Source organism: Bubalus kerabau, chromosome 1 (assembly GCF_029407905.1).
Source record: "Bubalus kerabau isolate K-KA32 ecotype Philippines breed swamp buffalo chromosome 1, PCC_UOA_SB_1v2, whole genome shotgun sequence".
NCBI lineage: Eukaryota > Metazoa > Chordata > Mammalia > Artiodactyla > Bovidae > Bubalus > Bubalus kerabau.
In genome coordinates, this window is record NC_073624.1 from 213,696,367 (window position 1) to 213,711,994 (window position 15,628).

The 15,628-nt window shown below is 47.1% G+C and overlaps 1 protein-coding gene across 1 annotated transcript in view; it reads right to left on the reverse strand.

The window, feature by feature from the left end:
* FSTL4 (follistatin like 4) overlaps positions 1–15,628 on the reverse strand; it is a 537,703-nt gene that overhangs the window by 31,352 nt on the left and 490,723 nt on the right. The window contains exon 8 of the mRNA XM_055553669.1: positions 13,867–13,987. Coding sequence (XP_055409644.1) covers positions 13,867–13,987 — 121 coding nt within the window. The remainder of the gene's footprint in view (positions 1–13,866; positions 13,988–15,628) is intronic.

Here is a 15,628-nt window from a genome sequence, read left to right on the forward strand (position 1 = left end):
GCATATAGAAGGAAGTGATAAAGCTGATCCTAGAACCTGAAAATTTCTAGTGATCTGTGCTTGGATGGGCTGAGGACAAAAGAAACATTCTATCCCCTCATTGTGAGAAATGGATGCTGTAGCTCTTCAGGAAGCTGTTAATAATCTGATCAACTTAGTTTGAGTTTCAAGTCTTTCCTCTGGTTGACCGTTGGGGCAAAGTAAGAGGCCAAGGATAAAGCCAAATGGATAGCTAGCAAAGGGCACAAACCCACCTTCAGAGTGACCAGAGCCATCTGCATAATATCAGCTGGGAGGTGCTAACCACAGAGACCAAACAACAATAAAGTCTGAGTCATTTTTGTGGTTTCTCTTTGTCTGCAGTTCTAAGGGAAGAGTCCCAGGAGGTGGGAGAAGGTCCTTGTCACAGGTCAGGCCACTGGGGATGGAGGACATAAATGGGGCTATAGCTAAGGTATACCTGGAGGGCTGCTTAGAACACAGAAGTGGATCTCCCTTCTCTGACTCCCCTTGGTTCAAAGAGCAAAGAAACAGTAATTTATCTAGGAAACCTTCTTATAACCTGAATTTTGTAAAGGGAGGAATGGGGTTCAAGTGGAAAAGTTAGTAGGGTTTTGCTCAAGAGGCTCAGAGATAGGGTTGGGGGCTCTAGGAGCACCGGACTGGTGGGGAGTTGGATAAGGAGGTAGAGTACCCTGGATTCTAGAATGTGGGAGGCCAGGACCTGGGAGTGAATAACCTTGGTTCCTGCTAGATCACTATTTATATAAGCCTGCCAAGCAACCACAAGGAAGAATCAACAAAAATAGAAAGGAATGAATAAACTTGCCAAAAAAGAGAGGAACTGATAAATCTGAGACCTGGCTTTTCATGAAAATCAATAAAATAGCCAAATTTCTGGCAAGGCTGGCTACTAAAATAAAATAAAGAACACAGAGTAGGTTTAAAAGTATGGAAATACTATGTTCAATTATAGGTAATAAACATCAAAATCTCAATGAGATGAATCACTTAAAAGGAAACTTTTAAGTATTGACATGGAATCAAGAAGAAAATATTTATTAAAAACACTACTTTCCAGTTATTCAATGAATAGATTGTAGAGATCTGTTATACAATAAGGGCCTATAATCAGCATGTTATATTGTACACTTAAACATCCATTAAGAGGGTATATCTCATGTTATGTGTTCTCACCACAAAACAAACAAACAAGAAACTCAAAGGGACTCTAGGAAACTTGTGGAGGGGATGGGTACGTCTGTTACCTTGATTGTGGTGGTAGTATCATATGCGTGTACATGTCCAAAGTCATGAATTTATATATATTAAACATCTGTATATAAATTGTACCTCTATAAAGCTGTTTTTAAAAAAGCACTACTGATTAGTTTCATAGGGAAGCACCCTGACTAGTTTCATAAGGAAGTTCCTTTTAGGAATGGCTAATTCCTAGAGCATACCACAGAGAAGATGTACCAAATTTTATCCTGAAGCTGGTATAACCTGGACACGGAAACCTGCCAAAGAGAGTACAATATAGATCACTACAGACCTAACTCACTCAGCACTAGATTTACCCAAATTCCAAGTAAAATATTAGCAAATCAGGATTCCAGACAAGATGGTGGAATAGAAGGACTTGCACATACCTCCTCTCACAAAAACACCAAAATCACAACTAAGTGCTGAACTACCGCTGGGGGAAAAAAAAAAGACTGGGACCTACCAAAAAAGATATTTTACATCCAAAGACAAAGAAGAAGCCATAAGGAGCTGGTAGAAGGGGAGCTTTTGTGATATCATCAAATCCCATACCTGCCAGGTGGGTGACCCACAAACTAGAAAATAATTGTATCACAGAGGTTCTGTTGCACGAGTGAGAGCTCTGGGCCCCAGTCAGGCTTCCCAGCCTGAGGGTCTAGCTCTGGGAGGAGGATCTCCCGGAGCACTGGGCTTTGAAGGCTAGTGGGGATTGAGTGTAGGACTGGGAAAAACAGAGTGTAGGACTGGGAAAAACTCCACGGGACTGGGAAAAACAGAGACTGTACTCTTGGAGGGTGCACACAAGATTTCACATGCACTAGGACCCAGCACAAAGCAGTGACTCCATAGGAGCTGGGCTAGACATACCTCCATGTATTGGAGGGTCTCATGGGGAGGCAGGGGTTGCTGTGGCCCTCTGTGGGGGCAAGGATGCTGATGGCAGAGGGTCCAGACAATACTGATGAGTGTGAGCGCTCCTGGAGGTCACCATTTTGGAAATGAGACCTGGCCAATCCAACAGCCTGCAGGCTCCACTGCTGGGACACCTCAAGCCGAACAACCAGCAGAGTGGGAACACAGCACCACCCATCATCAGACAGGCTGCCTAAAGTTGCACTGAGCTTACAGTCACCTCTAAACACATGCCTTGACATGACCCTGCCCACTAGAGAGACAAGACACAGCACCATCCACTACTAGGCAGCACCAGTCCCCCTCACCAGGAAGCCTGCTCGAGCCCCTGGGCCAACCTGACCCACCAGAGGGCAGGCATCAGAAGCAAAAAGATCCTGCAACCTGTGGGAAGGAGACTACAGACACAAAAAGGTAAAATGAGACAGCAGAGAAATTTGTTCCAGACAAAAGAACAAGATAAAAACCATGAAGAACAATTAAGTGAAATGCAGATAGGCAATCTACCTGGAAAAGAATTCAGAGTGATGATAGTAAAGATGATCCAAGATCTCAGAAACAGAATGGAGGCACAGACTAAGATGACACAAGAAATGTTTAACAAAGACCTAGAGGAAGTAAAGAACAAACACAAAGAGATGAAAAATACAATAACTGGGAAGAAAAATACACTAGAAGAGATCAATAGCAGAGTAAATGAGGCAGGAAAATGGATAAGTGAGCTGAAAGACAAAATGGTGGAAATCACTGTCATGGAAAAGAGTAAAGAAAAAAGAAAGAAAAGAAATGAGGACAGTCTAAGAGACCTCTGGGGCAACATTAAATGCCCTAAGAAAGACACTTGGCACAGCTGATGCCAGAGAGAAAAAATGAAATGCACCAACATTCACATTACAGGGTACCAGAAGGAAAAGAGAGAGACAGTGAACCTGAGAAAGTATTTGAAGAGATACTAGCTGAAAACATCCCTAAGGATTTGCCATAAGATCCAGCAGTCCCACTCCTGGGCGTATATCTGGAGAAAACCATGATTCAAAGGGACACATTCACCCCAAAGTTCATTGCAGTGCTGTTTACAATAGGCAAGACAGGGAAGCAACTTAAATGTCTATTGACAGATGAAGAATATGTGGTATAATTTATAAGCCATTATAAAGAATGAAATAATGTCATTTGCTGCAACATGGATGGACACAGAGATTATCTTACTAAGTGAAGTAAGTCAGAAAGAGAAAGGTAAATATCATATGATACCACTGATATTCGGAATCTATAAAAATGATACAAATGAACTTATTTGCAAAATAGAAACAGACTCACAGACTTAGAAAATAAACATATGGTTAACAAAGTGGAAAGGTTGTGGGGATGAATAAGTTGAGAGTTTGAGATAGACCTATATACCCTATTATATTTAAAATAGGACCTACTAAAAAATGACCTACTATATAACACATGGAATTCTGCTCAATATTCTGTAATAACCTAAATGGGAAAAATTTTTGAAAAAGAATAGATACACATATAACTGAATCACTTTGCTGTAAACCTGAAACTAACAAACCTAACACTATTAATTAACTATATTCCCATACAAGGTAAAAATAAAAGATATTGATGGACCTAGAGATAGGAGAAGTAGTCAAAGAGAAATGTCATATGATATCACTTATATGCGGGAAAAATGATACAAATGAACTTATTGGCACCCACAGACTTCAAAAGCAGACTTATGCTTGCTAGTAGGGGAATGTGAAGGAGAGGAATAAATTAGGAGTTTTGGATTAACACACACATATGGCAATCCACTCCAGTGTTCTTGCCTAGAAAATTCCATGGACAGAGGAGCCTGGTGGGCTATAGTTCATGAAGTCACAAAGAGTCAGTCACAACTGAGCGACTGAGCACATAAATAAAATGGGCTTCCCAGTGGCTCTGACAATAAAGAATCTGTTTGTAATGCAGGAGACCTGGGTTTGATCCCTGGGTCGGCAAGATTCCCTGGAGAAGGGAATGGCAACCCACTCCAGTATTCTTGCCTGGAGAATCCCATGGACAGAAGAGCCTGGTGGGCTATAGTCCATGGATTCGCAAAGAGCTGGACACAACTAAGTGACTAACACTTTCACTTTTCCAGGTGGCACTAGTTATAAAGAACCTGCCTGCCAATGCTGGGGATAAAAGAAGCAAGGGTTCAATTCCTGGGTGGGAAAAATCCCCTGGAGGAGGGCATGGCAACCCACTCCAGTATTCTTGGCTGGAGGATCCCTTGGACAGAGGAGGCTGGCTGGCTATGGTCCATAGGGTTGCAAAAGTTGGACACCATTTTAGTGACTTAGCATGCATACCACACCATATATACAACAGATAATCAACAGTGACTTACTGTATAGGACATGGAACTTTACTGAATATTCTGTAATAACCTATAGGGGGAAAGAATCTGAAAAAGAATGAGTATATGTCTAAGTAAATCACTTAGCTGGACACCTGAAACTAACACAGCACTGCACATCAATTATACTCCAAAACAAAATAAAAATTAAATTAAAAACACAAAAAGCCAAATACACACATAAAAATATTAGCAAATCAAATCTAGCATGGAATTAAAAGAACATACTGGTACCAAATATAATGTGCTTCAATGACTTATTAGGAACTCTGTAATTAATCATATCCAAGTCAAAGGCAGTCAAAAAAGAAACACCATTTGATAATCTTGCTAGACACCAAAAGGCATTTGAAAAAAAACTCAAAATCCATTTCTTGCGGGGAAAAAAACCTCAATAAAATACGAACAGAATAACATTTTCTTCCAATAATGAAGAATATCTCTATAAAACAAAAGAATGGCACCATTCTTTTCAGAATGGTAAAACATGAAGTGGGGAAAAAACAAAAGAGGAAAGGAGGTAATACCAGACTGCCAACATTTGGTGGGTGTTATTGTCAACAGAAGGCAAGAAATGGGAAGGAACAAATATTAAAGAGATGGAGAAAAATGATTCTTTGTTTGGATATGGTCCAGATAATGAACCAAAAATGAAAGGTTTTATTTTTTTTCCTTTTTTTAAAAAAATTTTTTATTATTACTTTTTTTTTACTTTACAATATTGTATTGGTTTTGCCATACATCAACATGCATCCACCACAGGTGTACACGTGTTCCCCATCCTGAACCCCCCTCCCACCTCCCTCCCCATACCATCCCTCTGGGTTAAAAGTGAGTATTGTAAAGGGGTCAGCACCCAAACAGACAAACTTCTGTACTAGCAGTGATGAGACAGAAAACACAGCAGACTGAAAGGAAGGAAATTATAACATCTCCCTGAAGACTTTGAAAAAAGACTTGAAAAACTAGAGAGACATGATCTTGGGTAGGAAGGCTTACTGTTGTTAGGACACAAGATACTCCAAATTATGCCAAACATTTAATCTAATTCCAGTTCAAATCAATTGGTGGGGTCTTAACAAAACAATTCTCAAATTTAGCTAGAAGAAAGACTGTGCAAGAATAGTGGAAGAAATTTTGAAAAACATGTCATGGTGTGGCAGTTTTTTCATACTAGATATCACAAAGTATTTCAAGAATTACAATAGCTAATGGGGGAGGGGGAGAGGAAGAGGGAAAGGGAGAGATGGCAGGGGCGGTGGTGGTGGTGAGGAGGGCTGAGGGAATTCCCATCTTTGAGTCTAGCACCACATTAATGGTCTTGGTTGATTTTACAAAGTCCTGTCAACTCAATATTGTGCAGCCATTTATTAACTCTTATCCCTTGGAACACATGGAGATCAAATCAGTCAATCCTAAAGGAAATCAACCCTGAACATTCATTGAAAGGACTGATTCTGAAGCTGAAGCTCCAATACTTTGGCCACCTGATGCGAAGAGCTGACTCACTGGAAAAGACGCTGATGCTGGGGAAGATTGAGGGCAGAGGGAGAAGCGGGTGACAGAGGATGAGATGGTTGGATGGCATCACTGACTCAGTGGACATGAGTTTGAGCAAACTCCAGGAAAGTCAAGGACAGAGAAGCCTGGCATGCTGTCCACGGGGTCACAAAGAATCATACAGAATTAAGTGACTGAATAACCACCAAGTGTCAGGTATTACACACAGAGCAGTGAAAAAGACTGGCCCAGTCTCTGGCCTCATGAAGCTTTCTGTCGGGAGGAAGGTGAATAACATAATTGCTAGTGTGAGGGGCATGGCAAGAAGGCGAATGGGGACGGGGTCTGGGAAGACTAATCAGAATAGAGCACTCAGATGCACTCTGTCCACCTCACAAAGGAAACACCAACCTCCCTTCTGCCATGGTGCCTCCCCCTCTATTGGCAGCAGGTTCGTCCTGTGGGCTGTGGGTTTGTGGACTGCCCTCCTCAGTGAGGTACCTGGTGGCCAGCACCAGCCTTGAAGACTGGCCTTTGCCCCTGCCCTGAGGTCTGATGGGACTCTGTGGACCCATGAAGAGGTCAACCTGAGCATGTACTTGCATCCCCTGGTGGGAGGGTGGGGTGGGGTGCTTGTTACAACAATGCTGGGCCCCCCCCACGGTATTTTGATTCCAGAGGGCTGGGGGACTGGTTTTTACTTGTCAGGTTGTAGGTGAGATGCTGGGTCAGCCCTGATGGGGAAGCTTTCACAGATGGACTGAACTGAAAAAGGTGGGAGCGTTGTAGAACAAAACAAACCCTGACTGAAAGTTGAAGGTGTGGAATCATCCTCTCAAAAACAAGGGTCTATTTGCTGGGCAAAGACACTGGGCCTCCAGTGGCAGGGGTTAGAAGACGGCTCACGGGTGCAGAGAGGGGCACCCTTGACTGGACTGGAGGGCTCCAGTTGCTGAAGCCATCCTGGGGTCTACAACCACTCCTCTTCAGACCTCTCTCTGTCCGTCAGACTAAAGATGGGCCTCAATCCTCAAGTGCTCCACCTCCCAGTGGTTCCATCCCCAGTCTCATCTCCAACTCAGGACCACCAGGACATTTCTGCTCACGCCCTTGGTTTGGGATCCTGTCCGTCTTCACAAGAGCTGAGGTCTCTGGGGCATCCCTTATCCCCAAACCTGCTATTGTACCTTCTAGAACTCATGTTCCACCATCAGCAAAATATCCTCTCTCCTCAGACTCTTCTGTGAGTGTCCCTTCAGCTTCTCGCTCAGATGGAAGCCTGGTGACCCTCCTCCTGCAGCCCCTTAGGTGAATGCGGCTCCCTCGCCCCTTTGTCCCCAACCCCATAGGCTGGGAGGTGGAGCAGACCCTCTCTTTCCCTTCTCCAGAAAAATGCCGGTTTTGAGTTTTCTGTCCCAAGAGCCTCATTCCTAGATTCCATCCCCTCACATTTCACCCAGGACATTACTCCAGCACTTTTCTTTCCCTCCTGTATCAGTTCCCCATTTCAACTGGATCTTTCCTATCAGTCCACAAATGCTTTTAATTTCCATCTTGAGGGAAAAAAACCCAAACATCTTTACCCCTGCTACTCTCCCCAACTGTGGCTTGTTTTTCTTCTTAGAAATACCCTGTAGAGTTATCCGCACTTGGTGGCTCTCACTTCTCTTCCCCCTAGAGCCAGCTCCAGCAGACCCATCCCCCCAACACCATGGAAACATCTCTGCTCTGGGCCTCAGTGACGCCCACCTCCACTGACCTAATCCAATGGCCAGTTCCTTGTCCTCATCTTCCCTGACCTACCTCTGGTTGAATTCAGCATAGCTGATCACCCCGTCCCGGATACCACACTCCTGATTTTCTATCTCTGTGGCTTTGTCTGTGCCTTCCTGGCTGCTCTTTCTCATCACCGCACCCCTCCCTCCCCATCCGCCCCAAGGCTCCCAGTGCCATCGTGCTCCCTTGCTGGACTTTCTTTATCTGTCCTCCTTCAGCATCTACCTTGGTCCATTGACTTTAAACACCACCTACCCTGTGAGGCATATGGCATTTCTTCCTCCAGTCAAAACTCTCCCTTCAACTCCAGACTTAGATACCACACGGGCTACATGACACCTTGTCTTTATCATGTCACCACCAGCTCCTGATCTTCCTTCCCCAAGCCTGCTCCTTCACCCTCTTCTCCGCTCAGTGAATGGCCACTCCTCCTCCTTAAAGACCGTTTGGAGGCATCTGTGACTTTCCCACCACATGGACACAATGTCATCTTTTCAGTAAGACTTTGACCTGCCATCCTACCTAAATTTTCCAGCTTTTATTGGAGTCTCCTTATCCCCTCCTGTTTAAAACATTTCCCCCCTTAGTATCTTCCACCTTTTGACTTGCTCCACAGGATGGGGATTTTGGTGTCTCCACTGCCGTGTTTTCAGTGCTTAGCCTGGTGAGTGTTATGGAGAGAAACTCAGTAAATGCTTGTTGAATGAATGACGATCCTGAGGATGACGTGGTGTTGGTGGCAAGGCAGGGTGGAGGAGGGATGAGGGTGGGAAGGGAGATTCTTTGCCAAGGGAACAATCAGTGCAGGGCAGGGGAGTCAGGGGGGCAGGGCAGGCATATCTGGGAGCGAGGTGTTCACAGGGTAGGAGCATGTGGGAGGGGTGGGGCGGGGCCCAGGTCCCAGTGTGTGTGCATACGTGGACTCCTGGGCATGGAAGCTGCTGTTGCCCCTCTGAGTGGAGGCATGGGCCTCTACTCCCATGGTTCCTGAGAGACTGGCATGGTGGAAGCCAAAGTAGCACAGCTCAGCCAGCAGCAATGGGAAGGGGCCCTGAAGACTGACCCAGGCCCCTGGGCTAGATCAGTGCCAGCGACCTCCTGGGTCTTCCCAGCCCCATGCCCTGCATGGTGGAGTGGAGGGTAGGGTGGCTTGTGAATGGAAGGCAGACTCCAGGGCACCAAGGAGCTCCACCGAGAAGCCCATTTTGCCCTGCCTTGACCTTTGCAGAGTTGATAACTGGTACTAGGATGTTAGAGGGAAAAAATAAAACCATCTCATCATTTGGGTGGGAGCCTGGTCACTGCTTACAGGACCCAACTGTGTTCCTCAAGTACGATGGGGCATCGCTAAGGCTGAGGTGGTATGGACCAGGTCTGAGCGAGCACTGCAGCCAGAGCCATGGATCCAGCCTCCTGCCAGGAGAGGGAGGGCCTGAGAAGAACCCTGAGCAGGGAGGCATCCAAGACCTTGGTACATGAGGTCCCCGTTTGGGTAGGTTCCGATCAGAGAAAAGTCCTGCATTTTCTTTGTGAGAGACCTTACCTCTCCAGGGTAGGGCTGGGTGGAGATGCAGCTCTCTGCCAGGAGCAAGGCAAAGCCCAATTGCTTTCTTTTGGCCCTGATCTCCTCTCTTCCTTTGTGTTAATTCACACACCAAAATCACTTGAAATTAATGTTGTCCTGGGTAAACACATTCATTTCCTTTTACATTTGCAAAACCTTCCCGTGAAAACATTTGAATACACAACGCAACGGCACATTTTCTTTGGGAAACATTGATCATTTCCAAGGCGAAAGGCAGCATAAATATGTCTTAAGTAAGAGGCACATTCACAAAAGTACCAAGCTGCAGTAATCAACAGATTCGGGAGATTACTATTGTGTTTTGGGAATGAATCGTTACTTGTCTGAACTGTGGGGAGGTCGAGGGTGTTTTTAATTTAATGGATTAATCATTTGTCTGAAGTTTTTCCTCCTTCTTATGGAAGCAATGCAGGAGGTTTGCATGAAGTTATAAATCATGTCAGTGTTTGGGTCTCATCTCTGGGAGGCCTGGTCTATGGGGAAGTTATACTAATAATTTGAGAAAGAAAGGAAATAGTTGCCTAGAAGTGTTCCCTTTAGCAAACCAGGTCAAGGCAGAGTTCTGGATGGAGAAGCCCCAGAAGGCATCCAGAAGCTCAGCCAGTATGTGTGGTCCAGTCCCTGCCACCAGGGAATGGAGCAGCTCCAGGGAGAAGTCTATATTTTATTCCTGGCCTGGCAACTTCCTCTGGATTTGATCTTCCCATCTGTATAATGGGTTGCAAGCTCTGTGAGCTCAAACCATCTGTGTGCACCAACTACGGTTAAAATATGGTTTGAGACAAAACAAAATCTCCCCTATATCTGTCCCATCCTGAACTTTGAATTACATCTTTCCAGGTATTTCCCAAGCATTTGACACATATCCTGTCTCATCAGGCCTATAAGGCAGGAGGTATATTGTTATTCCCATTTTACAGGTGAGTTTACCCACCTAGGATGTATGTCAAGGAAGTACCAGCACTAGGATTTGAACTCAGGCCTCTCTAGCTCAGAGTTCATGTCTTGACCTTATGACAGAGGTGTCTCCAGTTTGGGTCTGCACTGTGCCTTGGGTGGAACAGCCTTACCCAGTTTCTATTTGTCTGAGTGGTTTCCCATGAATGATTTCTCTGTCTCCTGGGCCCACCAGCTACATACTTGGCACGCCTGCTGGTTACCTGGAGAATTCTGAGCCTTCTGAGAGGCAGGGGGCTGGCCAAGGCCTCCCCTCCCCACTTCATCATCCTCCTGTTTCTGTCCTCACTCTGACCGAGGAGAAGCTAGCAGGAGGAACTGACATAGAACATCACTCCCTTTGTGTCCCAGGCACTGCCTTGGCTCAAATAAGCCACAGGCCCTCTCCAGGCCAAGAGGAGACCAAACCTCGCCACCTGCAGCACAGCTGGGTGACCACACTTAATTCTACCCAGGTTACTAGGGGACATCTTTCATGCTTTTGACTCATGCTGCAGATGAATGACAAAAAGGAACAAATCCTACAGATGAACCTGTTACTGCTCTCTCACAGCTTCCTAATGAGATGACCCAGCAAGGTAGTGCTGCTTCTGTACTGAGCACAGACAGTGCCTTCTCTCCTTCCCAGTCCTTCTGCTTGGAAGCCCCCAAGTGCACTGCCTCTGTGAGTTTTCCCCAGCAGCCCAGCCCTCCTGACCCTGGGACCCTGAGCAGCATTGGTGTCTGCACAGTGGTCTGCTGAGCCCACCTAGAGCTGGACGACCAAGCTGTGCAGGTCACCAACATCAGTCCTGCTGAGGGCAGGGGCTGCCTTACATCTGCGCTGTAAGTCCTTCATTGGGTGCCTGCTGCTTCTGACCTGAGCTCAGCACCTGGGGCAGGGGTAGGCCAGGCAGGTTTCCTGTTCCCTGTCTGCGACACCCCCCACCCCCGCAGTGTGCCCCCATAGCAGATCAAAACCAACCTGCCGGCTGACCACACCTGGATTCTCCAGCAGCCACAATGCAAGGGTCCAGAGTGAAGGGGCGGAAAAGCCATCAGGAGTCCAGGCTTTGGTGTCAAGATCTATTTTGCTGTTACTAATTGTAGGGCTGAGGGTCCTGGGCAAGTAATTTAATCTCTCTGTAGTTTCCAACCCCTAGTTTCTCATCTGTGAAGCAGAGAAGGTGCCCAGTAGGTATCTGGGAAACGTTCCTACTGTAATTGTGTCTTTCATGCCATTCTACTTTCAACAGCATCTTCCCATCTTCCCACACAGGTAGGATGGTTTACCCTCTCAGTCAACACAGTAAGCTTCACTTCTGGAATACACTTCCAGAAAACGTTGTGTCTTGTCCCTGGTCAACCAGAAATGGACTCATGTCCTTGGGAGGCAATACTGGGTCTACCTTAGTGCTGTCTCGCATGACAAGTTGCTTAATGGACCCAAATGCCACCCCAGTTGCCGGTGGCCAGCCCAGCCCAGGGACCTCAAGGGCTCCTGGAGTGAGGCCCACCCGGATAGCCTAGCCTGACTGCCATGGAGCTGAACACAGTGCACCATGGAATGAGGTAGAAAACCTACTGCAAAATACAGAGGTCCTGGGACAACCCTGGTGGCTCAATGGTTAAGAATCTACATTGCAATGAAGGGGACACAGGTTTGATCCCTGGTCGAGGAGCTAAGATTCCACATGCCTCGGAAGAACTAAGCCCACAGGCCACACCTGAGCCTGTGCACCGCAACTAGAGAGTCTGGGCCACAGCGGAAGATCCCATACGATGCAGTGCGGGTCCTGACTGTGCAACTAAGACCTGATGCACCAGATAAACAAATAAATAACCAATTTTTAAATTATTAAAAAAAATACAGAGGTCCCAGTGTGCTGCCTCTGACTCAGGACTTCAGCTTAAAGAGAAGCCTTAAATCTCTCAGCAATCAGAAAGCGGATTTCGAGTGGCCTCTTTCTGGATCTCAGCACGGAGGTTTTGCTGTTTCAACTTCCTGAGGCCACAAGCAGCCCCTTTAGCAAGAGGCTGGTGGGTGGGTAGGGAGGCTTGAACAAAATTCTCCAGCTGCACAGTCCACTTTCCACTCGAGTAGTGACAGGGAGCAGCCTAGTCTCTGCTTTAAAGCCAGCAGCAAATGGTGTCCACGGGCCTGGGCCCTGCTCCCGGATTCGGCACTGGGAGGGAGGAAATGGTTCATCCCCCATCATGAGCTCTATCTCAGAATTCTGGGGGAACACGAGGCAGAAGGATCCCCCAGCAATTTGTGTGGACCTGCAATTTGTGTATTGAAAGTATTTAAGACCACAGATATCTCCTGCAGAAGCCTGAGGTGAGGACAGGTTCTCACTCGTGAGTTACTCTGGCTCCTGGGCAGGTGGATTCCCCCGCCCAGGCCCCTCTCCCCACAGATTTGTTCTGGAGGAAATGAAGGGGACCAGGCTCAAGCCCTCTCCTTGTGCCCTCGGTTCTTATGGGGTGGGGGCAAGATGTGAAGGGTTGGATGGAGGATCTAGGAATTCTTGATTTCCCATTTTCAGCTGGTCTGAGGACGAGAGGGAGCTGTGCCAAGTCACATGGAGTTGTTGTGCAACCACGCATTTACCAACATTGTACAATGCTGGGTACCACTTGCCAGCTATAGATGGCAGTGCCCTCTTCACACTGCAGAGCACACAATCTGCCCCTGGAGTGACCCAGGCACTGCCTACTGGCTGCACACACAGATTGAACTCTGAATGCCAGCCTGGATGGCTCATCCAAGGGATGTTATAACTAGGAACCTGTGTGTTATTTCTGATGGAATCCAGAAACTTCACTGTACATCTGGAGTCAAGCCAACAAGCATAGCACAAAACCCCAGAGGATTAAGTATGTCCCAGCTCAAGGGAAATACTAATAAAACATGACTTAGGCAGTATGAATATAAAAATCCCTAAAACATCCTCTAGGACAAATGCAGAGGCAAGCTGGGCTTACTCTGTTGTCCTTAAATGGCTTGTCACCCAGGATCCCAGAGGCAAGTGATACTGAACCTTGTGATGCAATGATCCTCAATACTGTGTACGCTTTATCTCAAAACAGAAGCCCTGGACACTGGCACCAGGGATCTGGGGCTGACTTGGAGCTTTCACATTATTCTCTGGTGCACGGACGCCCTGCTCCGGCTTGCTCAGGGTGGGGCCCAGCTGGGCATGGCTTGACATGTCAAATTTCCCTGGGGTGCTGACCCACCTAAATGACTCACCCCTCCCACCTGGACTCACTTCATCAGAGGAGGCTTTGGGGAAGAGCTGGACTGGGAAGTGAGTTAGCAGACTCTGCCCCTGCCCACCACCCCAGTCCCCCTTTACATACGGGAGCAATAGGACGCTTTGGGGTCAGGTATTTCTTCAAGAAGGCAGAATGCAAGAGAGAAGGAGGGTTATTCTGAGCAGCCTTTGGGGAACACTTTGGGGCAACGACATGCACGGAGCCATTTACTAACCATTCACCTGCAGGACGTGGGTCTGGAACAGCTGCTCGTGGCCGGAGGCGTGGCAGGTGTAATTGCCCATGTGGATGGTGGTCACCTTGGTGATGTAGAGGGAGTCGTCCTCTCCGAAGTCCTGCTTGGGCAAGGAAGACAAGATTGGCTTCTCTGTTGAGTGGGCTGGGAAGGACAGCCAGATCTTGGGATTTGCCAGAAAACAGAAACCCTGCAGCTGCGAGGACATCCTTTCTGCCTGGCCCCTTGCTCAGCCAGAGCTGCCTATGGGGCTGGGCAGCAGGACCACCGTGTCTCCACCGTGCTGCTTGCCCAGACTCCGTATGTCATTTTACGACCTGATTCACCTTCTCTGGGAGGCCCGGCTGAATGCCTTCCCCAGCACCCTCCATCTCCATTTCTACAGCTGGCCTCACCTGCCTTGCCTGTTAATCCTGATGCTGCTTGGCTGGTTTCTTGGACTCTTGTCCACCTGTTGAGATGCTCTGGAGGGCGGCCTCCTTTGCTAACTTTTTCTTAAAAGACTGGATAGCAAATATTTTGGCTTTGTGGGCCATAGGGCTCTGTCAACTACTCAACCCTGCCTTGAGGCATGAAAATAGCCATACTGATACCTAAATTCATGAGTATCACTATGTTTCAATAAAATTTTATTAAAAAACGGGGTGGGCTGCATTTGGCTCACAGGGTATGGTTTGCCTATCACTGGTTTAGATCTTACCTCCCTCCCCAAATAATTTCAGGCAGCTTGCAGAGATCTGGGTAACCCCAGAGAAGGAAAACAGAACACTGAGGAAAATGAAGGCAAACAGAAAAAAAGGGCAGGATGTAAAAGAGAGCAGGTGGGGCCAATGACAGGCGTTCCATGAGAGAGGGCTCAGTGATAAGCCTTGTCTCTGTGACATCCGCAGCCTCACTGTGGGGTCCGATTTGGCCAGCACGTGGGGAGAGATGGGCAGGAGGGAGCTTCGGGCTGATCAAAGTCACCTCCTAAGCACAGGGAATGAAGCACTCCCCCAGGGGCTTTCCAGCCAGCCACCTCTTCTGCAGAGCCCTGCGCAATGTTGGCCCTATCCAGGCATTAGCTGCCGGCAGGCTGGGGATGGAATTGCCTCGAGTTTCAGGGAGTTTGGTTTTAGCTACCAAACATGTCTGAGGTGTGGTACTCAGAGCTTATGGGGCAGAACAGATCCTGACTCCCTGGTAAGAAACGGGGCTGGCGGCACTAGCTGCAAGGAGTTATGGGGGAAGCCCGGTGCTGCACTCAGGAGACTCAGGTTTTAGCTTGAACTCTGTCACTGACCAGTGTCCCCTCATCCCTCTGGGCACTGGTTTCCCTTGCCTGGAAGCTGTGGAAAATTCCTATGCCCTGTCTGCTGATGGGAAGCATGACAGACATGGGGCTGCTCCTTTTCTTCTCATTATTTTAAAAAAACATTATTTTTAATTGAAGGATAATTGCTTTACAATACTGTGTTGGTTTCTGCCATACGTCAACATGAATCAGCCATAGGTATACATTTGTCTACTTTTCTTATTATTAACAGAAGATGCAAAACTCTTCTTGACCCCTTGGAGACAACACCAAACCATCCCTCCTGTTATTTCTTTTGTCCTTCCTGAGCTCCCTTCTCCCATGGAAGCAATTTGGTGGCAGGAGGGACAAAGGCCACTAGTCAGTGTGGCAAGGGCCAGTCACAACCATGAGTCCTTTAAGGAGGCTTTCTGGCTAGTTAGCCTAATGGGGGGTGTGGGCCAAGTG